The sequence below is a fragment of the Colletes latitarsis genome, chromosome 7, assembly GCF_051014445.1.
Source record: "Colletes latitarsis isolate SP2378_abdomen chromosome 7, iyColLati1, whole genome shotgun sequence".
NCBI lineage: Eukaryota > Metazoa > Arthropoda > Insecta > Hymenoptera > Colletidae > Colletes > Colletes latitarsis.
The window spans coordinates 12,445,498-12,473,467 of record NC_135140.1 but is presented as its reverse complement, the minus strand read 5'-3'; the positions used below and the strand labels follow the sequence as shown (position 1 = coordinate 12,473,467).

Below are 27,970 nucleotides of genomic sequence, written 5' to 3'. Positions count from 1 at the left end.
ACGTAAAACTTGAGAACAATTTATTATTTATAAATTATAAAACTTCTTTGATAATTAATTTTTCTTAAAATTAATTTTAATTCTTAGAAAGAAAAATTAACATAGAACTGTGTATGAACCATATTATTCCATGGGGCACATCGTTTTAAACAGCATTGTATATTTATGATTATTATTATTCGATAAGAAAAAGCAACTTTAGGCTGAAGCAACGTGAATTAAAAACTTATACAACGTGTCATAATTATGGACTCTTTCAATTCCTAATTCGCAGTTTATCACTGTTTCAGCCCAAGATTACTTAACGTTTATTTCAACATGCGTAGTAATTGTACACACAGGGGGAAAAAAATGACTCTTACGTACGTGTAATAATCTCCGCGTCAGAAATTTTAACGAAACATTTCCAATCTTTTGAAGACCGTATCATTCGTTTTCTAAAAATTTATAAGAGCCATTTTTTCTTGGTAATGTGCAAAACACTTCCACTCGGACCAAATAGACTCTAGGTATTATGACTTGCATTCTCTAGTATTTGCCAATACTATCACTTTGGTTAAATCCGTTCTTGGTAACTACGCACAAAGCATGGAAGTGGGCTGAATGTTAATTCCACACGAGTATTTCACTTAATTAAATGCAGCTCGCTATGGACATAACTTTATATAATTGCCTATTTTTCATACGGGGAATTATATTTTTCAACAGAATACTAAAGAACGTATGTCAAAAAATATTTAAATATGTCCACTATAAATAAATCGTGCACGTGCGCACAACGAGATTCTTAAATAAAATATTAATAACAAACCTAGTACGTTTCAGGCAAGGCTATATTTGTTCCATTTCGGGTAGAATTTATCGATCGAATTCGTTATTATCTTTGTAAAAATCTCGGGAGGAAAAATAACGTGGTCGTCGCCGCGAATGAGATTACGATAAATTCCGATACTTTCCGATCCGTATGCAAATTTTTGATCGATAAAAATGCGCGTGTTCGATATTTTATGCGATCGTAATATCGAACGCGACATTTTTTTTCTTTTTTTTTTTTAACAAAGCGTGTTTTTAAAAGTCGTGAACGATTACCAACCGACAGTTTTTTTTGTTTTTTGTTTTTTTTTTCTTTTTTTGACAACGGACATAAAGAGCAATGAACATAGTTCTACCACATGGTGCGATATTGAGCAGTTTGCACTTGATAACGTCACACTGAGGCAACTTTGTGTAATGAATAACACTGCATATACTTCCATTCACACACGCGCGCGCGTTGCTCTGCGTACCACAAGAGTCTTCTTTAATAATTTACAATCACTACTTAAGTTTGATACTTCGAAATCTGTCTGTGCGACGAGATTAACCAGCCGCTCAGACAGGAGTGTAGTTTCCTTTCGGTTTGTAAAATATCTGACCGCGCACGATGCGTCTTACGATTTCGGCTAACAAAAGGCGTTTTTCTTTCTTGATTTTCTTAAGTATGCCTCGGTTTTCTTGCGCGCGCCGTGAAAGGTACGGTAATACTTCTTTGACTGGACCGTAGGGAATATATTTATACGCCGAATATCCGGATTGACCTGAAATTTACCAATGGTACGTGATCGTGTTAAAAATCTTAGCGTACGCGTGATAATACGCTACGCGCCAAAATTGCATAGCATTCTTCCACGAGAAGAAGCCACAGTGTGTTTACATCCCCACCCCTGTTGCAGTCCGCTGACTGAAGAGTGGGGATGCAAACACGCTGTGCCCTTCTTCTTGTGGAAGGACGCTACAATAGCAATATTAGTGCATAATGTATTTATACAGGGTGTTTGGTCACTTCTGGGAAAAATTTTAATGGTGGATTCTAGAGGCCAAAATAAGACGAAAATCCAAAATACCAATTTGTTGATGGAGGCTTCGTTAACAAGTTATTAACAATTAAATTAAAAAATTTCAAATAGTTTTGGAAAAATTACTGTTGGTTGTGGGGGTCAATTACAACCATTTTTGGTGAATAGACATACTCCTGAAATCTTGTGCATTTTCGAGAAAAAAAATCGGATAGGTGGTGAAATTTTTTGGCGAAAAAAAAATTTTTAAATTGTTCTAAAAAAATTATTTTCGATTGCGGGAGTTAATTACAATCATCTTTGGTCATTACGCATACCTCCGAAATCCTACCCACTTTTGAGAAAAAAATTCGAGAAGGTGTGAAATTTTTCAACGGGGGAAAAAAAATTTCAAATCGTTTTGGAAAAATTATTTTCTGTTGCGGGGATCACTTACAATCATTTTTGGTCATGATACATACCCCCGAAATCCTACCCACTTTCGAGAAAAAAATTCGAGTAGGTGTGAAATTTTTCAACGGGGGGAAAAAAATTTCAAATCGTTTTGGAAAAATTATTTTCCGTTGCGGGGGTCAATTACAATCATTTTTGGTGAATAGACACCCCCGAAATCTCGCGCATTTTTGAGAAAAAAATTCAGTACGGGCGTAACTTTAAACGTTAATAACTTTTTAACGAAGCCTTCATCAAGAAATTGGTATTCTTGATTTTCGTCTTATTTTGGCCTCTAGAATCCCCCATTAAAATTTTTCCCCAGCGGTGGCCGAACACCCTGTATATTGCACGCGATTAATTCGTGTCGTTAAGTAGAAAAAAGGTTTTATACCTAATGGGAACGTTATGTAATCGCACATTCCCAGTAATTGACCGAAGCAGATTACTTTATCTTCCGGTGAGATTCCTATTTCCTTCATTCTGAATAAACATAAATTATCATTTCAAATTCATCGAACAAGGTAGCGATAAGTGTTTTTTTTTTCTTAGTCATTTACATACTTTTCAATCGCAAAGCGTACTGTATCCTCGTTATGGGATGCGACCATAATTCCAATTTTTTTAGGATCCTCGCCTTTATCTTTGTACTGTTTCATCCGCCTCAGGCACTCCATTAGCGTCTTATGATAGGACTCGGTTGTAGCGTCGTACGAAGGATTCGTCGGATCAGGGTAACCCATAGCTGCCGCTCTTGCTCGCTCCTACGTAAACCATTCGATTTTGTAATAAATTTTGAGATAATTAATTTATCGCTGGGTTCAACAAATGGAAGCATTACCTGCTCGATATAAGCGCCGCGAACAAGCTTAGCTCCGAAGTAGAAGTTCTGACGTTGGGCTTGTTCGAGATCCGTTTTCACCTCGTTATAAGCTTCTTGTAAGTATGTCTGGTAGGTATTAAAGACCACGGCCTATGGAGTAGACCATTGGGATTCAGAAATCATTCACTGAAAATTTATTAAGTGATAATGGCATATCTATGATAATAAAATTGTTACCTTATCTGTATTGTACTTGCGCATCATTTCCAACGTTAATCGTGAAATCGCCGGTTGGAAATACGTTTGCTCTGCGTCTATCATTATACGCACGTTTAATTTATCGGCCACCTGCAACACAAGTCACCAATTCTGTCTCCGCTGGCAAACAAAATAATCTTATTATATTAAATCTTTGGGAAAGACCTGTCGTTTTTACGTTATCCGATGATATTTACGCGATTTCCTTTTTACAGTTTCTATCAGTGAATATACCATAAACAACTGTTCACACTGCGCACATTTATATAATTATAAATTATGTCCTAACAAAATTTACTTGCAAACTGATCATCGTATAAAAAACGAAGTTTCGAATAAAAACGTCGCTTGGTATTTACGTAATAATTAGTTTTTAATATATTGCTCCTTTCGTCGAGATACGGGGGTCATCTTTTCTGAGTGTCGATTAAAAAACTATCAAGATACACGGGGTCAAAAATTAATTATAATTACCGAGATAACGTTCGATTAAGAATGATGAAACTTTTGCATAAAAAATCTATACAATGTCTGGTTGATACGCGAATTTAATATGTTTACAAACACGAGTAGATACTTAAACGTTATTACTGAGTAAATTAATTTCGTAGCAGTAAGTTATCGGTACAAGCGAATGTGACAAATGGTATCTCCGTAGCAATGAAATTTAATAATGTTGAAAAGCGGGATACGATCACTCGTTTACGAAAGAAACCAACAACAATCGTGTCGAATGATTTCCAATCATGAAACATTATCTTTCTTGTTCGAAAGTCTATTGATCGGCCAATTACAGTGATATTCGATTGAACGAAAGGTTTGGCGTGATCCTTACTGGATGAAAGAAGAATTGAAAAATTTATTGCAGTATAGTCCTTCCACGAGAAGAAGGCACACTGTGTTTACATCCCCACTCCAGTTGCAATCCGCTGACTCACAGGTATTGGTTGAAAACGGTGACTGCAGCAAAAGTGGGGATGCAAACACGCTGTGCCTTGTTTTCGTAGAAGGACGATAGAATCAAAGGTACACTGAATAGTACAAAGTAGGGAAACTGCATATTTTTTTGCCGAAGTCTGTACCAAAAGAAAGATGTTTTAAAAGACGTCTTGCAGGAAGATAAAACGATCGGCACCCGAAAGTTTATTGCAAAGAATTGTCCCACGATAAAAATATGTGCGTAAATCTAACGTCAGGAATAAGAGATTCCAATGGTTACGACTGGTTTGAATATGGAATAAATAAATTGCCTGAGTTTTGTATTGCTACAACATACTGTATAGAGTGAGAAAAATGACAGAACTTTCCCACAGACCTAATATTTGTCATCATGAAGGCACTGACAATGCAGTTGGAACTGTTAGAGGCTTCCAGTCGTAAGCCGTATCCTTTTGAAAAATGATTTCAACGGATTCGCCTAGCATTGTAACTATGGTTCATCAGAGGTCCGAGAAAGCGCTAATACTGACATTGACAATGTCTAATATACTTCTTTTATTTTATTTTTATATATCCGTACCGCGACTATATTATTCAGACGTCTTATCATGTTCCTGAACATTTCTTCCTCCTTTGATGTAAGCTGTGACATCAACCTCACCATCTTTCCCGTTTTAATATCTGGTACTTGGAACGTTTCGCTGAGTTCATAATTTTCGTCCAGAATACCACTCCATGGGAACAAGTGAATAACACTGGAATCAGAGAAATGTGTTTCTTAATGATAAATCTTAGCTTTTGTTTGAACAGATGAACTTTCAACCCTTCCTTGTTTTGTGCGTTAAAACCTTTGGTAAATCATGGAAAGTTCAAAAATTCAAAATAACTTTTATATCAACCTATTAATAGAGCTAGATTTAAGTCGAATAGCATTGGGCATGAGAGTACCATAAACCACTTTTACAATTTCCCTTCCTGTGTTATAAAACTTCGAAAAAGACGATCTACGTTTACGTATACTATGAAATAAGACTGGTAAGGGATTTTATTGTATAAAATTACAGATTTTCATAAATTACCCCTCTTTATCCGATTGGATTTTTTGAAGGAACTTTTGTACTGGCGCTGCGTCTTTAATGTGTGCTTCCTCGAATTTCTTCATAAAATCGTCTGGTTTTGCATGATGAGTCAAAACTGCCCCCTCACCGCCAACAACATCAGACATGTATTGTCGTGCTCGCATAATTACTTCTGATAATTGTAGCTGAAAATGATAAAACATATACGTTGGTTACATAACCGTCGAGCACATTTGATTCTTCTTAATGACTCTGTCTTCAGAATATTTAAACAGAAAAAACAAAGTTTACGTACTAAAAGCTGTGGTCGACCAAGAGCTGTTAATTTAATGGCAGTGAAACCAACTCCCATCGAGGCACCTGCGGTACAATAAAGAAGGGTTAGAAGAATAATTATTTAAGTCGAACGAAATTTATATTAAGGGAACCTTGTACAAATTGGATTGGAAAAATAAGCTCTTTTTTTACATTTTTTGCAACGGAAACCATAAAACTTTTTATTCGTCGTTCGAGAATACAAACAAATTCTTTTTTTAAGTAGAAAATCATAAAAATTGTGCAAGTTATTTAATAACACATCCAATCTGTTTAAAAAAACGGGTCTGAATGGCTGATACGATATCTCAAGTTCTTTAAACTGAATCTTCGGGAGACGTGCCCTTATCACCGGAACTAGACATATTATGACCCGATGTGATTTCGATTTCTTTTTAAGCTTGACAGAAAATAAGAAAAAAAAATGTATATTCCAAGTTTAAAGTGTAGTCATGTTGTTGTTTTTTAAAGATCGAGACGTTCAATTTTGTCGTTTTTTTATACAGGGTGTTCGACCACCCCTGAGAAAAATTTTAATAGGAGATTTTGGACGCCAAAATAAGACGAAAATCAAGAATATCGATTTCCTGACCGTGGCTCTGTTAAAAAGTTATTAAAAAATTAAATTAAAAAATTTCAAATAATTCTGAAAAAATTATATTTAGTTACAGGGGTCAATTACAAACATTTTTGGTGAATAGACATACCCTCGAAATCCTACCCACTTTCTAGAAAAAAATTCGAGGTGTGAAATTTTTCGATAAAATTAAAAAATTTCAAATCATACTAAAAAAATTATATTTAGTTACAGGGGTCAATTACAAACATTTTTGGTGAATAGACATACTCTCGAAATCCTACCCACTTTCGAGAAAAAAAATTCGAGAAGGTGTGAAATTTTTGGACGAAATTAAAAATTTCAAATCGTACTAAAAAAATTATATTTAGTTACAGGGGTCAATTATAAACATTTTTGGTGAATAGACATACCCTCGAAATCCTGCCCAGTTTCGAGAAAAAAATTCAAGAAGGTGTGAAATTTTTGGACAAAATTAAAAAATTTCAAATCGTACTAAAAAAATTATATTTAATTACAGGGGTCTATTACAAACATTTTTGGTGAATAGACATACCCTCGAAATCCTAACCACTTTCGAGAAAAAAATTCGAGAAGGTGTGAAATTTTTGGACGAAATTAAAAAATTTCAAATCGTTCTGGAAAAATTATATTTAATTACAGGGGTCAATTACAAACATTTTTGGTGAATAGACATACCCTCGAAATCCTACCCACTTTCGAGAAAAAAATTCGAGAATGTGTGAAACTTTAAATGTTAATAACTTTTTAACAAAGCCTCCATCAACAAATTAGTATTCTTCATTTTCGTCTTGTTTTGGCCTCTAGAATCTCCCATTAAAATTTTTCCCAGGGTTAGCAGAGCACTTTGTATAACTCGGACGTGTCTTTAAATAATTCGAACAATTTTTATGCTGATTTTTCTTATTATTTAGTAATTTTGTTTTTTATCAAATATAATATTTAATAGTAACTTTACTTTAATTTAAAAAATTTTTCCGTCACAATGAAGAGATTTAATAATAAAAATTAAAATTTTATGATAATTAATTGAAACATTAATATTTTTTATTCAAAAACTTGCGCGTATTCTTGAAATATGAATAAACAAGCAAACAGAAGTCAGTTTTTTTGCAAAAAATGCGGAAAAAGAGTTTATCAAAGGCCTGAGGAACGGATATGGAGATTTTTTTGTCTTACCAGGACAGAGGGATCAACTTCAAAATTAGTGGTAATTAGCATCGTAGGAAATTTCGTATTCAATGTTTCAATCTCATCCGCTGAAAAATTAACGATAATTCGTGATACCGTTTCATAATGCAACCAACGTACATTTCGTGCTTCGATTGCAAGTAAACAAAGTCTAGTCGTCGTTATCGGGGCACTCGAGAACGTGATAGATTGTTTTTAAAAGTTCCAAGCTCGTTGAAAATTTCCGCGGTGAAGAAACACCGCCGCGGGAATAATTCAGAACGGAGATAAATTAATATTATTCGTACGGATAGAAAATTTTTCCGGTGGTACCCGAGCACCGTTATGTCACGTTATTTGGGCGGTTAGCAGAAAACAAGATTCCCTAGAGGAGATATTTATAGACGATATACGTTCGCGCGTTCTTGTCTTGCAAAATTTCCGAAGTTTATCAGCTAAAAATTTGGCCCGAGACACCGGAGACGGAAACGTATTTACGTTGGGGGAAAAAAAAAAATTTCTTAAAATTCAAGCGACAAATACGAAACTCGTACGAAGCGAAAAGATACGTCTCGGACGCAAGAAAATAGAAATTCGTTTCGACGTTACACGGTTACTTATTAGCACGAGCGAAAGGTCCATTTTTCATATTTATTGCCCCGGTTACCAAGTATCTTGTTAGGCTCTGTGATTATTGCAGGTTTTCTAGGAACGTGGTCGCTGTCTAATTTTAATTTCGCTCGATGCAGCTATTCGAGAACGTTAGTTTAACTATCGAAAACTAAGTTTTGGTGCTGCTTTAGAATATTCGAGAATATGACTCTCGCGTGGTTCCACACACATACACGTCTGGATACTAATCTTGGACACAACGAGCTCTCATGCACCGATTAAGACTCGGTTCCCATTAGCGCGGTGTTAAAACTACTGATTTTCTACCTACGACTCAACCTTTTGTAAATCAAGTACATATATTGTTTCCTCGAATTGTGAATTTATTATTAAAATATTCCGAATTTCACTGTGCTTGGTACAAAGACTTGGACGAATTGCTTACTCGATATTTGACAATTGTGTAATAGTAATAGTAATAGTTGAGAATACTTGAAAATAAAACGGTGAAATTTATATAGAAAAAGTTAAATCACAAGTGCAAAACCGTTGCATGTGTTTCACCACAGAGAATACAAATTTATTATTAAAATATTCCAAATTTCACTATGCTTCATACAAAGGCTTGGACGAATTGCTTATTCGATATTTGACCAATTCGTTTGACAATTGTGTAATAGTAACAGTAACATTTGAGAATACTTGATAATAAAACAGAGAAATTTATATAGAAAAAGTTTAATTACAAATGCAAAATCGTGTGCGTTTCACCACAGAGAATACAACCAGATTTTTATTCATTGAACGTGAATGAAATTTTTCCAACTCCGTGTACGACATATTCGATCAATCATTATACCGTTTATCCGCATTATTACCGTTTGATATCCAATTCTCTACACCGAATAATTAAAGTTACAGTGATTTATGGAAGAGCCGATAAACCGTTATTCGCGATAAGCGCTAATCTCGAGAATTAATAACGTTAACTACACATGTGAAATTTATGTGACATGCTTGACAAAAAAAACCTAGACATAATCCTCCAGGAAAAAAATGAACTTGTTGACAGTAATAAAACTTGTCGATTGCTAATACGTTGGACAGTTTTCGCGGTATCGAAGCTTCCCGATGGAAACTTTTCAGACAATTCGTGTCACGAACTTTGGCGACGTACATATGTAGATAGGTGGATACATAAGTGTTTTAAGATCATTTTAAGATATTTTATAAACGTAGACTTGAACTAAATCTGGCTGATTCTTGGGAAAAGTGTAATCTCTTGTAAGATCTGCGAATTAAAATTTCGCTCGTTAGGAATCAACTATTTCTTTTCCTATTGTATCGACGGGTAGTCTGCGTACAAGTTTTCTGCGCAGATGTAAGAAACCTAGTGGTGGGGGTAACTAATCGTTATAGTGGGCTCGACTCCTCGATGACCTCGAACAACCAGTTGAATTCGACTCGACTGTAGTCTACTTTCTAGCCTTCTTTGCCCGTTACACGCTTCGATTCAAATTTTTCCTATCTCTGACAGCTGACCAACGAGTCCGAAACAGTTCGACGCCGAGTAGCCGCTGTGAAATTCAATCGTTTCGAAAGTCAAGTCACCCACGATATTACGATGAATTTATAATTATTTGTACGGAGATGTAAATCAAAGATGGACGATGTAAACTCACCCGCGACGGATTCCAGGCATCTGATAAATATGTCCATGTTACGTTCGCAGGAAGCCTCGTTCAGGTAAAAATACGTTCTCGCCGAGGACACTTTGTATCGACGATCGGCGAATGGTTTCGCGACATGGTACTTTTTCAGCGGACCTTCCCTTTTCTCGTCTCCTGCTTCTGACACGGAAGCTCTGCAATCAACGTTCCATCCGTGTTATTACATACGTATACATATCATAAAATTGTCCTATTATCTCGCCCATCCGTCTCCAGAGGGTTAGGTCTAAGTTTCTTCGGGGGAAAAAAGAAGTCGTTTCTTAATAAATCGGGAAATATAAGAGGGATCGTCAGCATTGTCGAAAAATATATAATTAATAACCCAAACAGAGAATAATCTTATCGTTGGCAAAGTTCGTCCAGTAGTTTGACCCTCTGACGACAGGAGGCTAGGGGTCACTTTTTCAACATCTGTTCCAAGTCCAGTAACGTTACACCAGACACGTTTCACCCCAGCGCCCCCTCCGCGCCTGTCGCGATACCACGTTCAACTATACACGCTAGAGCGCGGAGTACGAACGTATTTCTAGCGGAAAGTTTGCGTATTATCTTTTATTTGTGTCCGTGCGAGCGGCCGGCAAAAACCTTCGTGCCTTTGTTTTTCTACACTGGAAAGGTTGGGGGGACAAGCGAAAGGGACTCCTCGGAGACGTAGAGAAGCGGAATTCTGTAGATTACGACTACGCGTTCACGTGTGCACACAGGGAAGATAAAGATTGTGCGTGGTGTCACGTGACGAGCGTATGGCGCGGACTTCCGATTGGTGGAACGGCGTCGGGGATGTGGTATTTTTACCAATCGAAACTCACCCGTGTCGGGTTCTGTCAATCGGAAAATTTCGTGCCTCGCGACGATGTTTTTGCTCCCGTGACACGCACGTGAATGTCACGTGGGCGCACTTTCAACACGTGGTACGACACTCGTGTGCTCGTGCACGTCTCACGTACATGACTGATGCACGGATTCATGGATTTTCACCGATTCGCGTGAAACGGAAGACGCGATAGAGGAAAATATATTTCTTTAAAAAGTAATTAATTACTTACGAATACCATCAATTCTTAAATAAGTCGAATAACTTACACATATTTGCAACTCTTTTAATACATTCGTTCAATACCAACATTGTACTATAAACAAGACATCGAATTCATCGACGAATCCACGGATACGTGCATTTGAAATACGCGTGTGTCCGTTCGTGAATTATTCGAGTTACCAAAAAGCTGGTCGATCGTTTGCAAATAATAACTTTTTAAAGCGATGCATTTTCCTTTGCGCATAGTCATGTACGTGAGACGTGCACGAACACGTGACAAAAACATTGTCGCGAGGCGCGAAATTTCCCGACCGACAATTGGTGAGAATACCAGAGCCTCGAGGCGCCGTTTCCGCCAATCGGATCGCGGGTCTTTCGATTGGTCGTAAGATACGGGTGACTCACAGTTGGTAAAAATGTGGCGCTGTCGGTGTCGTTCCACCAATCGTACGATTCGTATCGTGTCACGATACACAACCTTTTCGCCCCCTTCGTTAGTGTACACGTGTACCCGTGGGGGGAACACGTGCAACCTTCTGGGCTCTGCGTCGCGGAACCATAGAATCGTGCGTGTTTACATGAGAACATAATCCATTGGAGAAAATCGAATAGAAAATTGTGTCGCGTCCGAACGTTTTAGAAATTCGTCAATCTACAATTATATTGTAGACTGACTATTATTGTATTGTTTAAATTAGTGTGTCTATGCCAAAGACATTTCCCTGATAGCAGAAAAATGGTTATGACGTATCAAGCCATAAATATTCATAGAGATACAACGAGAAATCTATGCCAAAGAGCTTGATATAATTAGGCACGAAAGTTCTTCTGCTTTTATATCCATACAAAAAGTGAATCAACTTTTTAATTGTGTAAACACGTGGCAAATATCATCGTAGGTTGGACTGGTAACAACGTGAAATCCACGTGCGCTCGTTTACTCGACATTGGGAAAAATTTAATCAAACGAACGATTCGCGATTATGATGAAACGGATAATCTCGGATATCGCGATAGATTAAAGATTAAATAAATCGCTGACGTCCAAGACGATCAACGTCGAAGATACGTTGATTTATTTGACGAATTGAAACTGTTATAACGTACTGTATTTCACGACGTTCCGCTTCCTCCTGCGAGATATCCTCTTCGACGGAGTAATCTAGAATTGGTTTTACGCCAAATTGTCGTAACCTATCCAGGACAGGAGTGATCTGCACCTCGTCTTCTCCGGCGACAAAGTGACCGTAAAATGTAGCCTTCATAAGCTTCGTGAAAAGCCTCTCGCCAAACACCTGCTTGGCGATTTTCATCAGCTGAAACAAACGAAGTGATAGCCTTTTTTCAAATGTACTAAACGAATTTTCTTATAACACTATATTAAAAAGTAATCAGTAGAAATGACTAGGAAAGTGATTAGAAAATTTTAAATATACAGGGTCTTCGGCCACATGTGGGAAAAATTTTAATGGGAGATTCTAGAGGACAAAATAAGACAAAAATCAAGGATACTAATTTGTTGATGGAGGCTTCGTTAAAAAGTTATTAACATTTAAAGTTCCGCCTGTACTGAATTTTTTTCTCGAAAGTGGGTAGGATTTTGGGGGTATGTGTAATGACCAAAAATGATTGTAATTGACCCCCGCAACCGAACATAATTTTTCCAGAACGATTTGAAATTTTTTAATTTTCTCGAAAAATTTCACATCTCGAATTTTTTTCTAGAAAATGGGTAGGATTTCGAGGGTACCTCTAATGACCAAAAATTATTGTAATTGACCCCCTCAACCAAAAATAATTTTTCCAGAACGATTTGAAATTTCTTAATTTTCTCGAAAAATTTCACATCTCGAATTTTTTTCTAGCAAATGGGTAGGATTTCGAGGGTACGTCTAATGACCAAAAGTGATTGTAATTGACCCCCTCAACCGAAAATAATTTTTCCAGAACGATTTGAAATTTTTTAATTTTCTCAAAAAATTTCACATCTCGAATTTTTTTCTAGAGAATGGGTAGAATTTCGAGGGTACCTCTAACGACCAAAAATTATTGTAATTGATCCCCTCAACCAAAAATAATTTTTCTAGAACGATTTGAAATTTTTTAATTTTCTCGAAAAATTTCACATCTCGAATTTTTTTCTAGAAAATGGGTAGGATTTCGAGGGTACATCTAATGACCAAAAATTATTGTAATTGACCCCCTCAACCAAAAATAATTTTTCTAGAACGATTTGAAATTTTTTAATTTTCTCGAAAAATTTCACATCTCGAATTTTTTTCTAGAGAATGGGTAGAATTTCGAGGGTACCTCTAATGACCAAAAATTATTGTAATTGACCCCTGTAACCAAAAATAATTTTTCCAGAACGATTTGAAATTTTTTAATTTCATTTTTTAATAACTTTTTAATAAAGCCTCAATCAACAAATTAGTATCATTTATTTTCGTCTTATTTTGGCCTCTAGAATTTCCCATTAAAATTTTTCCCTGGGTTAGCTGAACACCCTGTATATGAACAGTAAAAAAAATAAAAATAATAAAAAAAGAACGAAAACTGATTCCATTCGTATTGTACATATGTATATTCTGTGAATCATTACATAGAAAAGGTATATAACCACGAATACCATTAGACCATTATTCAATCTGTAATTAGTGTAAAAAAACGCGGACATAAAATTAACGCAAATGTACAGATAAAAATACGAAATCGTACGATGGTAAAATGAAGTTTAAGTATTTTTCATCAGAATTCGTTACATTCTGATTACGCAATACCGTCGCGAAACCACACTGTGCATGCTTGGATTTACTATAATCGTTTTTGCAATTACGTTACGCTTTAATGTTGTCGCATAAAACTGGAACTTTTCAGGTTCGCGCATTTATTTTATTTCGTGAACTCGATTACATTATAAGTAAAACTTATAAATAATATTTAAAACGTCTCCCATTCTAGACACGATTGAACACAGAATTTGTTAAACTAAAAACATAGAAAGTATATGGCGGTCTTTGCGTATAGGATCGTTGTAATTTACGATCGAAGAAACGAAATGTTCCCCTTTTCTCGACGGTTGTTACACCGTACGTTACTTTCTATTTGCATATGCAAATTATTACGTCAATCTACACACGTATAACGCATCGTAAAACGTCATAATAAATATCTTCTAAACTCGTCTTATTAGCAGTTTGCTCGTAATCAAACAGCAACTATTTATCGTCCTGTTGCAATTTTCCTTCAATTTAAAGGGTCTTCAATTTAATTTTCTCATAATTCTGTATTCTTTACCCTTCGTAACGCGCACAAAACGCAATTTCTTGCCAAGATTCCACTTACGCGAATCTCGGAAATATAGTCGCCTAACAATGTATTACGACTATCGCTAACAACCAGTAAATTCATACTACGTTTATTCTATTTACATTATTTATCGTTCTCTATTTTAACTTATTCCTATTCTACGAATTACAACGTTGGAATTGTACTTCATTTTATTAATTTTTTGATGAATTTTTATTCCCTTTCTACTTTCATTGTCGTTCGATAACGATCAATTGTCGAATCCATCGATCGTTAATTATGCGAAAGAGGGCAGCACCTGACTAATCGTGAGAAGTACGCGCGGGAACAGCGCGATTCTAATCGCGATCGAAACCGCTCATACGATCGAACAAATTAAATATTTCACGCTTGTAAATATTTAATAGATTCCCTCCTTTTCTTTTTTTATTTATAAAAAATTATAATAACGATTTCCTTTTTCTTTTACGAAGTTAATGAATTTAGCAAATTACGTTAAAGGTTATATTAAAGTTCCGTAGTGAACGAAAGAATAATCAATCGAAATAAACAGAACGACAAAGGAACGTAATTAATTCCGAGTCTTGAAATAGAACGATCGATCGTTATGATGCAAACACCAAAGGGTTCGTAATTACGAACACGTTTCCTCTCATTGATTTGATCTTCGTGGGTTTCACGAAATAATTCGTTGCAATCGAAGAAATCGAGCTTTAAGAGGAAATTTCAACTCCCGTCTTGTATCTAATCTTTAATTGTTTTCGGCCTTTATTGCGTTTATAAAAGCGAACAATTTTTCTTTCTATTTTTAGGTTAATTACGCCTATTTTTAGGTTAACTTTGATACGGAAAGAATCGTGCATGTACGTATGTATAAATAAACGTATTATTTCTAGTAATGGACAATATTTACAGAAAAACTCGTACGACGGCTAATATTTATATAACCATGATAACAGTATTACGAAAATTAATATAGTTTGCCAACGTTATATATGCTCACAGATAAGTTCGTAACAAGCAAACAGTCACGGAAGTAGCAAGGGTAATATTGTAAGCTGTGTATATCTATGTACACTGTTGTCAAGAATTACAGAATTATGGCATTGTACATTGAGATTTAGAAGAATGAAAACATTTCGATTTATATTCATATTTGTTCACGGCATATAAAACATTCCTGCTTTAACGTGATCCTACGTTATCCTATATTATTCTACTAACTAATCTACCAATAATCCGACAGTATTAACCAGAGACATCAGTGGTTCGTTTCAGAAATAAGTATTTCAATTTCGTATGAACGTTCGAATCGTCAACGAATTACAATCGGAAAACGATTAACTAAATTACAATTTTAGCGAATTAAGTAGACAAGATATCTGCTATAGAGTCTTTCGAAAATTTCATGAAAATTCAATTCGTAAACTTTAGAGTATCGTTAGACGGTTAAGCGTCGAACTAACCTAAGTTTGTCGATTGCACGGAAGAACGTCGTGCTTCGAGGTTTAATTAATATTTTTAAACGTGATTTTGGGAAACGATCCCGCGAGTTTCATCGGAAATTTTCGTAGAATAGAGAAAAGTGTTGAGAAACACCTTTTTGAAGAATATTCGATGAAAAGGGAATAACGATCGTGCACGAATGTGTGCACAAGTGCGCGGTTCGTCGAATCCAAGAATACTCGGCGTTACAATCGATTTCTACGCCGGACGCAGAAGCTAACTTCACGCTGGAACGTCCGGTCGATCGGGTATATTGATTTAAATGAAGAGATCCGTTAATAGATAATAATTTGACAATGAATATAAAAGGTTGATTCGTTATTAGCCAATGAAATTTTCCTATGTGTCATACTGGTTGTAAACGTACTAGGTAAAAGTAGAATCGTAAGTAGGTATCTGTCTACCTACGGTCGATGTCCGGAGAATCGAGTACGCGCTGTATCGATTCGCAGCATCGGATTCTCTGACCTGTATTCGTAGAACTGAACTAGCAATTCACGGTAATCCCAACCGTTGAACGAATCGAATGCTTAGATTGCAGACTCCGTTCGCGATACACAACAATGGAGAATCACAGGTGTACAATTTCACTGATAAACATTCCCGACGCGAACGCATCGCTCGATTCCGACAACACCAACTCCCATTCAACAAACGTTCTTTCGGAACTCTCTGCCCCGACATACGTAACCATTTAACACTTACGCTGCCAGATAAGAACCGTATAATATTCTGCAGAAGTAAAATTTCGATTCCAGACCATTCTAGGCTACGTAACCTATAATTTGTGGCAATACTTATTTCCGTAACCTTGTCAAAATTCACAAATTCTATTCAAATTTATTTCCTTCGACGTCTTAACTTGAGAATTAATTTTTGTAGTGTCATAATGGTAAATTCTGTCACCCATATATGATTTTCGATTCCAGAAAATGAATTCCATGAAATTTCGATTCTAGAAAATGAATTCCATGAAATTTCGATTCCAGACCATTGTAGGCTACATAACCTATAATTTATGGCAGTACTTATTTCCGTAACCTTGATAGAATTCACAAATTCTATTTTTATTTCTCTCAACGACTAGGGAATTAATTTTCGTAGTGTCATAATGGTAAATCCTGTCACCTATATATGATTTTCGATTCTAGAAAATGAATTCCATGAAATTTCGATTCTAGAAAATGAATTCCATGAAATTTCGATTCCAGACCATTGTAGGCTACATAACCTATAATTTGTTTCAGTACTTATTTCCGTAACCTTGTTAGAATTCACAAATTCTATTTTTATTTCTCTCAACGACTAGGGAATTAATTTTCGTAGTATCATAATGGTAAATCCTGTCACCCATATATGATTTTAGATTCCAAAAAATGAATTCCATGAAATTTCGATTCCAGACCATTGTAGACTACATAACCTATAATTTGTTTGAGTACTTATTTCCGTAACCTTGTTAGAATTCACAAATTCTATTTTTATTTGCCTCAACGACCTGGGAATTAATTTTTCTAGTGAAATAATGGTAAATCCTATCGCCCATAGGTGACGTGGCAGTCAAAGTGTTAAATATGATTATTCGTTGTGAGTATTAGTAGAGAGACGATTCGAATATTTTGATTCGCTTTTCAGCAAAATTAATTTCTTAAGCTTTTTCGATAGAAATCGAATGAAATTGAAAATTTTATCCTCTCTAGCACGGATATACAAAATGTAGACACTTACACGAAATATTTATTTCTGCATGTAAAGATCATTTGCGAGAAGATGCAAATGTTCTACGAATACGTTTGTTATACTTAATAGTTAACGGGCACTTAACACTTTCGATATCGTACGCATCAATGTAATATACTGACACCGGTAATTTACAACCGGTTCTCATACCAGACGTTAATCTTATTTGGCCTATTTTTTATGTAATGTTAATGAAACCGGATAATTCGTCCTACCGAGAAACGCTCCATCAGAATATATTATGTCGTTCAAGATCATTGAACAAATTTTCGATCGAGCGTACCTTGCATAAATATTAATATTAATATTTCACTGGAATTTATTAATCGATCAGGCAACAAAAAAATTACTAATACTGGAATTCGTCCAAAAGGATTATCGTAATGTCGACGACCTTGAAATGTAAAGTAGAACTAGGAACAAATTTGACGCTTATCATATAACATTTGCCCCTTGAGAAATTCAAACGAAGCCAGAAATATTCTAGATATTCGAGATGAAACACCTTCTAGTATAACTCTAACGATACTAATATCTATCCTCAAGGATTCTCAGCGCATGTATATGGTAGAATCTATACACTTCTATAACATTGATCCTCCTGCGAGATTAACATTTAGCATAATTAACCCTTATTGGCTGTAAGAGGCTTCTTACTCTATAATTTTCTCTGGATAAATTCCTTGAGTCATTCCGTGTATGTACAGAAGTGTTTATTATGGTAATACGATAGTAAAAAGTTCGCTAGATACAGCAACTTTCTTGGTGACACATACTATTGGGCATTTTCTTATCGCCACGACCTTATTCCTGTTTAGTATCATCGTATATGCATGAAAAATTACACTATATACAGGGTGTTCGGCCAAACCTGGGAAAAATTTTAATGAAAGATTCTAGAGGCCAAAATACGACGAAAATCAAGAATACTAATTTGTTGATGGAGGCTTCGTTATTAACGTTTAAAGTTCCGACTGTAATGAATTTTTTTCTAGAAACTGGGCAGGATTTCGGGGGTAGGCCTATTCACCAAAAATTATTGTAATTGACCCCGCAAACGAACATAATTTTTTCAGAACGATTTGAAATTTTTATTTTTTGTCAAAAAATTTAGGCACCTTTTTGAATTTTTTTCTTGAAAATGCGTAGGATTTCGGGGGTATGACTAATGACCAAAAATGCTTGTAATTAACCCCCGCAACCGGACATAATTTTTTAAGAACGATTTGAAATTTTTATTTTTTGTCGAAAAATTTTACACCTTCTCGAATTTTTTTCTCGACAGTGGTTAGGATTTCGAGGGTATGACTAATGACCAAAAATGTTTGTAATTGACCCCCGCAAACGAACATAATTTTTTCAGAACGATTTGAAATTTTTATTTTTTGTCAAAAAATTTAGGCACCTTTTTGAATTTTTTTCTTGAAAATGCGTAGGATTTCGGGGGTATGACTAATGACCAAAAATGATTGTAATCGACTCCTACAACCGAAAATAATTTTTTTAGAATGATTTGAAAAATTTTGTTTTCGCCAAAAAATTTCACCTACCTGAATTTTTTTCTCAAAACTGGGTATGATTTCGGGGGTAGGTCTGTTCACCAAAAATTATTGTAATTGACCCCCGCAGCCGAGAATAATTTTTCCAGAACGATTTGAAATTTTTTAATTTAATTTTTTAATAACTTACTAACTTACTAACGAAGCCTCAGTCGAGAAATTTATATTCTAGATTTTCGTCTTATTTTGGTCTCTAGAATCTCCCATGTTGATAAAATCGGAGAAAAATAAAAGTTGCCGAATCAGTACGGTCTTCGACGCTAATTTCAGAAACTGGAAAACAATTTGTCAATTATATCGTGGATCGATAATTAGCCGTGGTTATTTCCGTTTACCATTGATCACGAATGCATATACAATCGATTATTAATAACGATGAATGATAATTCCACGCATCGGTTTATCTTTTACGAGCAACAATTGATTCCAAATAGTATGCGTGTAAACTATACGACCAACTTATTCAGAAATAAGCAGATATACATATGATGCAAGATATTCATATATTCGTTAATTGGAATTGTATAAATACGATTGCAATTCGAAAGTCTTAAATTGCTAATAAGATATAAGTTGTACTATATCGTCGAGGATGACGAATCCAAACCCGATAAACGTTTATTGCTTCGATGTCGTTTGAAATATCTCTACGAGAAACAGGAAACTCTCACGAATAGTTTTTTTTTCCCCTGCGACATTTAAACTCTCATCGAGCTACGAACTTTTTGCGATTAGACAAATATTAACACGTTCGCTGATCTTCGTCTAGACAGATCCACATTTGTTCAGATTACAGCGTCGAGTATAGAAATATTCGATAATTTAATTATCTCTTATTTTACAGCATTATTAATTAACAGTGACCATAGTCGTACTATGTTATATTATTTTTTTAACACGATTTTTCCTAGTCAACGATTATCAGTTAAGATTTTTCCACGAAAGTTTGCTATTCCAGAAGTTTCTGAACCTACTATCTCTAAAGTAATTTCGGATGAACTGGTCGACCTTGGGACTACTTATCACGTGTCGTTTCACTCGAATTCAATGAAGAACACCGGCCCCCTTTCTCTTCCTTTCATTAGATCTGCGTATATACAACGGATTAACCATAAATCGTCACCTAATCCAGCAAATATTTTCGTGTCGTACATATTAACCTTTTCAGGACGGTTGCATAACACGTACAGCTTATTATACCTCGCGGCACCGTTGGAAATCGATCGATCGATCGATCGCGACACGTACCACGGAATTCAATTGCAATTAATATTTAAATCATTAAGAGATATTCATTCGGTAATCTTTTGTATATATAGGGTGTCCAAAAAGGTTGGGACCAAACTTATACCGTGTGTTAAGGTCAAATAGATAAAAAAAAGTTCGTATAAACTTATTATCCGAGAATGCTTTAATGAAAAATATATTTATGATTTATTGTCACGGTTATAAGTAACGTTCGAAAATGGCTTATGCATTTGCTCGAAAATAGTTAATGCATTTTGAACGCTTATAAATACAGGGTGTTCGGCCAACCCTGGGAAAAATTTTAATGGGGGATTCTAGAGGCCAAAATAAGACGAAAATCAAGAATACCAATTTATTGATGGAGGCTTCGTTAAAAAGTTATTAACGTTTAAAGTTCCGCACTTACTCGAATTTTTTTCTCGAAAATGCGCAAGATTTCGGGTATATGTCTATTCACCAAAAATGATTGTAATTGACCCCCGCAACCGAATATAATTTTTCCAAAACGATTTGAAATTATTTTGTCCGTCGAAAAATTTCACACCTTCTCGAATTTTTTTCTCGAAAATGATTAGGATTACGAGGGTATGTCTAATGACCAAAAATGATTGTAATTGACCCGAGCAATTGATAATAATTTTTTAAGAACGATTTGAAATTTTTTTTTTCCGTCGAAAATTTAAGCACCTTCTCGAATTTTTTTCTCGAAAGTGGATAGAATTTCGATGGTATGTCTAATGACCAAAAATGATTGTAATTGACCCTCGCAACCGAAAATAATTTTTCCAGAACGGTTTGAAATTTTTGAATTTAATTGTTAATAACTTTTTAACGAAGCCTCCATCGACAAATTGGTATTCTTGATTTTCGTCTTATTTAGGCCTCTAGAATCCCCCATTAAAATTTTTCCCAGGGGTGGGCGAACACCCTGTATAAATAGATACACGCTGTATTAGATTGTAAAATAACTTATCAGAACTCATTGAACGGATCAAATTGAGAATTAAATAGAAAATCGTTATCAGGCTTTGTCGAAAATTCCGAGTGATCGTGATCGATAAAGAAAAAAAAATTAAATGTACGAATTAAGATCCATTTATACATCGATATTTGTTCGTATTTAAGATTTATATCCAGATTACAGGAAAACTTTGTACGGTTTAATGGCCACTATTATTTTACACGTACACTTTAAACGGACAGATACAAGACAAGATTATAGAAAACTCGATACCTCGGGGACACATTCCATTTTGATTGTAACAAGTTGATCCTACCTTTAAAACTAGTACAAAAACGATCTGTTTAGATCTATCGATCTGTGGCGCGCGTGGAATTTTCATTATCGGGCCACATTCATTTTCGATACACAAAACAAATTATCCGGACTTAAAAATGTTCAGAAAAAAATGGCAGAATTTTGTAATTCTTGGTAGACTGACTGAGCACGTGAACGAATCGATACTGTTTCTCTTGTATCTATTACCTGTTCGTTTTTAAGCGCGGAACCGCTTTCGTGGCTCGATCGGTATTGAACGAGCCAGCTGTAGACGACGTAATGTTTATGGAAAGATTTCGAAACAGTGCAATATCGTCTGGCAACTGTCTGAACAACCAGTTCCACGACGTAACGGTCTACAGTTCACTTTTGAGTTGGCCTTTCAGGGTTACACAGTCTGGGTTAGGTGCACTGAACGCACCAATGCAACGACGTACTAACTTTCGCCATACCTATCTCTATTCCACACATTTTTACCTAGCGTCGGCGCTATTTGTCTCCTACGATCTTCGATCACTATAGTCTACTATAAAACTGGAGAAATCCTTGCAAAATTTTTCTAACCATCATTCATATCGTTGACATTAATATTGCTTAATCGGTTTCCATTATATTATGTTAAATAAAATTTAATTTATTCAAGTGTACCATTTACACAGCGTGTTCGGCCAGCCTTGGGAAAAATTTTACTGGGAGGTTCTAGAGACCAAAATAAGACAAAAATCAAGAATATCAATTTCTCGACTGAGGCTTCGTTAAAAAGTTATTAAAAAATGAAATTAAAAAATTTCAAATCATTCTGCAAAAATTATTTTTGGTTTTGGGGTTCAATTACAAGCATTTTTGGTCAATAGACACACCCCCGAAATCCTACTCAGTTTCGAGAAAAAAATTCAGGAAGGTGGACAAATTTTTTGACAAAATTGAAAATTTTCAAATCTTTATAAAAAAATTATTTTTAGTTGCAGGGGTCAATTACAATCATTTTTGGTGAACAGACATACCCCCGAAATCCTACGCAGTTTTGAGAAAAAAATTCCATACCGAAAATATAATTTCTGGCCTGAAATGTCTGCTCGAATTTTCGTGTGAATCTTTAAAACGTCATAACTTCTAAACGGATTGGACGATTTTAATGTTTAAAAAAGCAAACTACGCGTATTTTTGTGGAAAATATGTATAAATCGCAAAAATATTCGAAAAGTTGGTCCTTGACACTACAAAATGAGAAAAACCCCATAAAAATGGTCCAATTTTCAAACAGCCATAACTCCTACAATTGTGAATATATTTTAATGAAACTTTTTTCTGAAGTAGAACTCATGGGTACCTACAAAAAAGTATTAGACAACTTTTCTGTAGGGCGTCAAACAAAATTACTAAAAATCAAAAACTAATTTTTAAGGAAAATCGACAGGGGGTAGGTGCCTAAATTTTTCGGCGAAAAAAAAAATTTCAAATCGTTCTAAAAAAATTATTTTTAGCTAAGGGGGTTAATTACAATCATTTTCGGTGAATAGACATACCCCCGAAATCCTACTCAGTTTCGAGAAAAAAATTCAGGAAGGTGGACAAATTTTTTGACAAAATTAAAAAATTTCATATCGTTTTAAAAAAATGATTTTCAGTTGCGGGGGTCAATTACAAGCATTTTTGGTGAATACACGTAACCTCGAAATCCTACCCACTTTCGAGAAAAAAATTCAGTACAGGTGGAACTTTAAATGTTAATAACTTTTTAACGAAGCCTCCATCAACAAATTAGTATTCTTGATTTTCGTCTTATTTTGGCCTCTGGAATCTCCCATTAAAATTTTTCCCTAGGATGGCCGCACAACCTGTACGTATATTACCTATATTGATATTAATTTACGAGTTTATTTTTACTGGATTAAAGTATCACGATTAATTATCGTGACAAGTGAACAATAAATATGCTTGTTAAGACAAACGCTTATCCCGTTTTTCTAGTAACTGATAAAATTCTGTTAATCAATTTATTTTATTGTTGCTATCATTGTACATATTGTTACACGTAACGAAAATTTGTTAAGTATATGTGTATGCAAGTAGCAGAAGGCTGCATGATTCATTTCCTACGTCGAACGCCTAAACCGTGCCGTCGTATTGATTATTATTGATTTTTGAAGTGCAACTTGAGTCGCAGTCTCTCGCTCTTAGTCGGGCGTATCTGCTCCGTTACACGAGCATTTTTTACAAGAATTGTTTATAAGATAATACTAGACGAACCAGACTGTTAATGCAATTTATATAAACGCTTATCACAATAAATTTTTACACGTAATATAAAAATTAAAAAGACAAAATTTAATAATTAAGGATTGATTCTCTGATCCAGTAAAAACAAACTATAAATTAAAATCAATATTGGTAATATACATACAGGGTGTTCGGCCACCACTGGGAAACATTTTAATGGGAGATTCTAGAGGCCAAAATAAGTCGAAAATCAAGAATACTAATTTGTTGATGGAGGCTTCGTTAAAAAGTTATTAACATTTAAAGTTCCAACTGTATTGAATTTTTTTCTAGAAACTGGGTAGGATTTCGGGGGTAGGTCTATTCACCAAAAATTATTGTAATTGACCCCTGTAATTAAATATAATTTTTCCAGAACGATTTGAAATTTTTTAATTTCGTCCAAAAATTTCACACCTTCTCGAATTTTTTTCTAGAAAGTGGATAGGATTTCGAGGGTATGTCTATTCACCAAAAATGTTTGTAATTGCCCCCTGTAACTAATTATAATTTTTTTAGTATAATTTGAAATTTTTTAATTTTGTCAAAAAATTTCACACCTTCTCGAATTTTTTTCTCGACAGTGGGTAAGATTTCTAGGGTATGACTAATGACCAAAAATTATTGTAATTGACCCCCGTAACCGAAAATAATTTTTCCAAAACGATTTGAAATTTTTTTTTTTTCGTCGTAAAATTTCACACCTTCTCGAATTTTTTTCTAGAAAGTGGGTAGGATTTCGGGGGTATGACTAATGACCAAAAATGATTGTAATTGACCCCCGCAACCGACAATAATTTTTTCAGAACGATTTGAAATTTTTTAATTTAATTTTTTAATAACTTTTTAACGAAGCCTCAATCAACAAATTAGTATCCTTGATTTTTGTCTTATTCTGGCCTCTAGAATCTCCCATTAAAATTTTTCGCAGGAGTGGCCAGACACCCTGTATATGTATACTTTTGTTATTTCAAATGTGTTTTCGAGCATTCAGCTCGCCAAAGTATTTAAAAATTCATAAACAATGCTATGCAAAATACATTCCTTGACAATTCTTGCTGTACGTCTAGAATCGTTCTACCGTTGAAATGCAAATTTTCAAATTTGTCCATTTTTACATATTTCAACAAAAAAAAAATAGGAACAAAAAGTGCATTTACATTTTCAAGTGCATCCTTGAGACGCTAGTAATGAAAATTTTATTTAGAGCTTCCCGGGAAGCAAACAAGCGCTAACCTTTTCTTTAAATTAAATGCACGAGATTTTTGCAGTTTTCTATATAGTGTTTTTAATGAAATGTTTGCTTGAAATGTTCGTTTGTATCGAGCAATCGACAAAACACGACGAAAGTCACTGGTAATGTTTATAAGCAGTTCTTGACTCGTTTCAAGTGTGTTTGCAAACGTGCTCTTGTAGATAAACACCTGCGATAGCTTGACAGTGTTTATCAACAAATTTATACGGCATAGAAATCTCGATCAGATTTGCCAGGTAGACGAACAGACAGTTATTATGCTTTCTGATCGAACAGACACGCGACACGACGATATTTTACAAAAGTATGAACATTTTAAAACTAATATCTTGTTTGGAGAAACCATTGAAAAACAGGAACTGCCGTAAACACCAATAACTCTATCGTAATGGTGGACAATGGAATTATTAAAAATTACGTAATTGGACTACGTTTCCTCCAAGAACATTTATCGAGTATTTGATATACTTCTTTAGGTCACAAAAATGATAAAAAAAGAACACTAAGATACTATTTCCTTTCGTTTTGGTACCTGCTACAGCCAAACTCACCCTAATTAAGAATTTTTTTTCATTTTTCAATGAAATGCATAGAATTACTAATTATGATTATTTCTGAAAATTGCATCATTCTGAATCCAACGCCCCCCCCCCCCCCCCATACACACACACTTTCCAAATTTCTGTTAACTGGAAACCATAATACAAGGGTTACATCATTTTATGAAAGCAATTTTAGTTTGACATTTAGTTTGAGACATTTAATATTCGTAAAATTATAAATGACAGATAAACCATTCAATTATAAAATATTTCTATTTTTCATCTCCAAAAATGGAACATTCTTACATTGCATAACGAACATTAAACGTGTATAGATCTTTATAATGTTTATCGTAACCAAATTACACAAAATACTAGACTTTTATTAAAAACTGCAATTATTCTACAAAAAAATATATGATAAATTACTATACAACTTTCATATTATACTCGTACATAATTATGAATGCCATGTGTAAATCGATGATTGCTAATAAATAAGTAATAAATAATTCTAATTTTTGCATTACATAAAGTGAAATCTAAAATGGTTTAAGAATAAATTTTATTCTTTTTGCAAAAGCTCGGGGAAACAATTTTGTAGAAAAAGTTGAATTTCGTACGCGAAACCTGTATTGTTAAATGACCGCGCGCATCTTGCACGAACGTAAAAAAAAAAAAAAACCAGAAGTGGGAATAAAAAAATTGATAAATATCGAAGGCTAAGAAACACGGTAAAACGATGGATTTTTTTTCATAATCACTTCGACCGATCATTCCCAGAATGTTACGTAATTGGTTGATATAAGTTTGCGACAAAATTGCTAGGTCGATTCAATGTACATATTAAGCATTACTAAAATCAATAACGCGGCGTGCCACGTCGTCATACACACAAATCGAGTACGAATACCAATGCTCTTAATAAAAGGTCACTGTCCTGTCTACCGATTAATACGAAAAAATTTATATTCCCTGAGAAATCCAAGCTAACGAACCGTTTTCTGGTTGTCAGGATTTTCAAGCGAAACGTTTCGTATCCATTACATACTATCAACGCTGCTTCCGATCCGACACATTTCTTTCAACGTGTACACGTACGTACCGTGCAATTAACAAACAAAAACCACGCACGACTTCCGCCTGACGGATCGCGAATAACGCAAATCTTATATCAATGTGATCCTAACGACAGATTCATTGCTCTCAAACCTACATTTTCACGTTACCGTTTATTACTATACTATCTACCGTAACGCTTAAACAATGGCGAGAATCGCTATTTTGCAAATTATTGCTACTCGAGTCACACATATGTCACTCACATTACGAAACCACTATTGATTCACCTTAAAATGGTTTTGATAATGAGATCAGTATTGAAAAACCAATTTCCCTTTTTTTCTTGTTTCATAAAAATACACGTTACAAAGGGTTTTTGACTTATTTCCAAATCGACAAATGAACAGTTGAACACAAGAAAACGATCGAGATTAAAAATGAAACGTTTGGTCGATCAACGGTGAAGTCGAGCAATCTACGAAATCTATGGAAACGATATTGGCACAGTTTATGTGATTTAATTCTATACGATTGCTTGACACGAATCTTAATGGAAAAGGTGAAATCTTTTAGGATAACCTTGTCCAGCATCGTAGTAGCCGGTAGGAAAAACGTATGGACACGGTATACGTAACAAACGTAATATATTTTCGTGTGATTTGGAAAATGTATTACGAGGAAAAAGAAAGATTGTATCGTATATGAGAAATATACTATAATTTTCGTATAACGTCATCGTGTACGACATATAGATACGTACATATATGAACTGATGGGAACTTACCGTCATATTGTTCTCTGCGATATACCCGATCGAACATAGTTGATAAACGACGTAAGCACGAAGAAGCTCTTTTGTGGTTTTGCTTTTGAAAGCTGCTACGGGATCGTTAAACTTCAAATCCAAGGGGTCGATCTGTCGTGGAACCGGCTTCACGTTAGCAGTAGCGCCGGTGTATTCACGTTCGTGCACCTGCACCAACTGCACCGATGGCTTCGTTACGTTCTCGAGAAACCCGACGGGAAGTGGCACACACTTCCTTAGCTTTTTACCGGCACTACAACGCGGCACCGTTCTCAAAAACGCCATACCTTGCCGTCGCGTGTCTAACGTAAGAAATGTCAGCAACGAGACGCTGCACTTATTAAAATGAATCGTAACCTGTCTAACGCTGAAAAATTTCCTTAAAATGTTTACTGAGAAACAAACGTATTAATATGCTTCGATTTATACCACTGGTAAAACGTATCTATCGAATAAGGCTATTTTCTCAGTGACAAAACGGGGTAAATCCAACCTGCCACGATCGAGTCGGAGACCCCAATACCAATAGAGATATCTCGTCAAAGCTTAGGCCGAATTGCAAGGTGGGGTACTCGT

At 35.0% G+C, this 27,970-nt stretch overlaps 1 protein-coding gene across 1 annotated transcript; it reads right to left on the bottom strand.

The window, feature by feature from the left end:
* Positions 1-3: 3 nt before the first annotated feature.
* On the bottom strand, positions 4-27,915 carry Slga (proline dehydrogenase slgA). The gene is made up of 11 exons (XM_076769094.1): positions 27,374-27,915; positions 11,938-12,146; positions 9,744-9,925; positions 5,662-5,726; positions 5,367-5,551; positions 4,868-5,042; positions 3,328-3,438; positions 3,109-3,240; positions 2,832-3,031; positions 2,662-2,750; positions 4-1,577 (listed from the first exon to the last, which is right to left on the bottom strand). Exons 1-11 carry the CDS (start codon positions 27,677-27,679, stop codon positions 1,372-1,374), a joined length of 1,860 nt encoding a protein of 619 aa, XP_076625209.1. The 5' UTR covers positions 27,680-27,915; the 3' UTR covers positions 4-1,371.
* Positions 27,916-27,970: the final 55 nt, after the last annotated feature.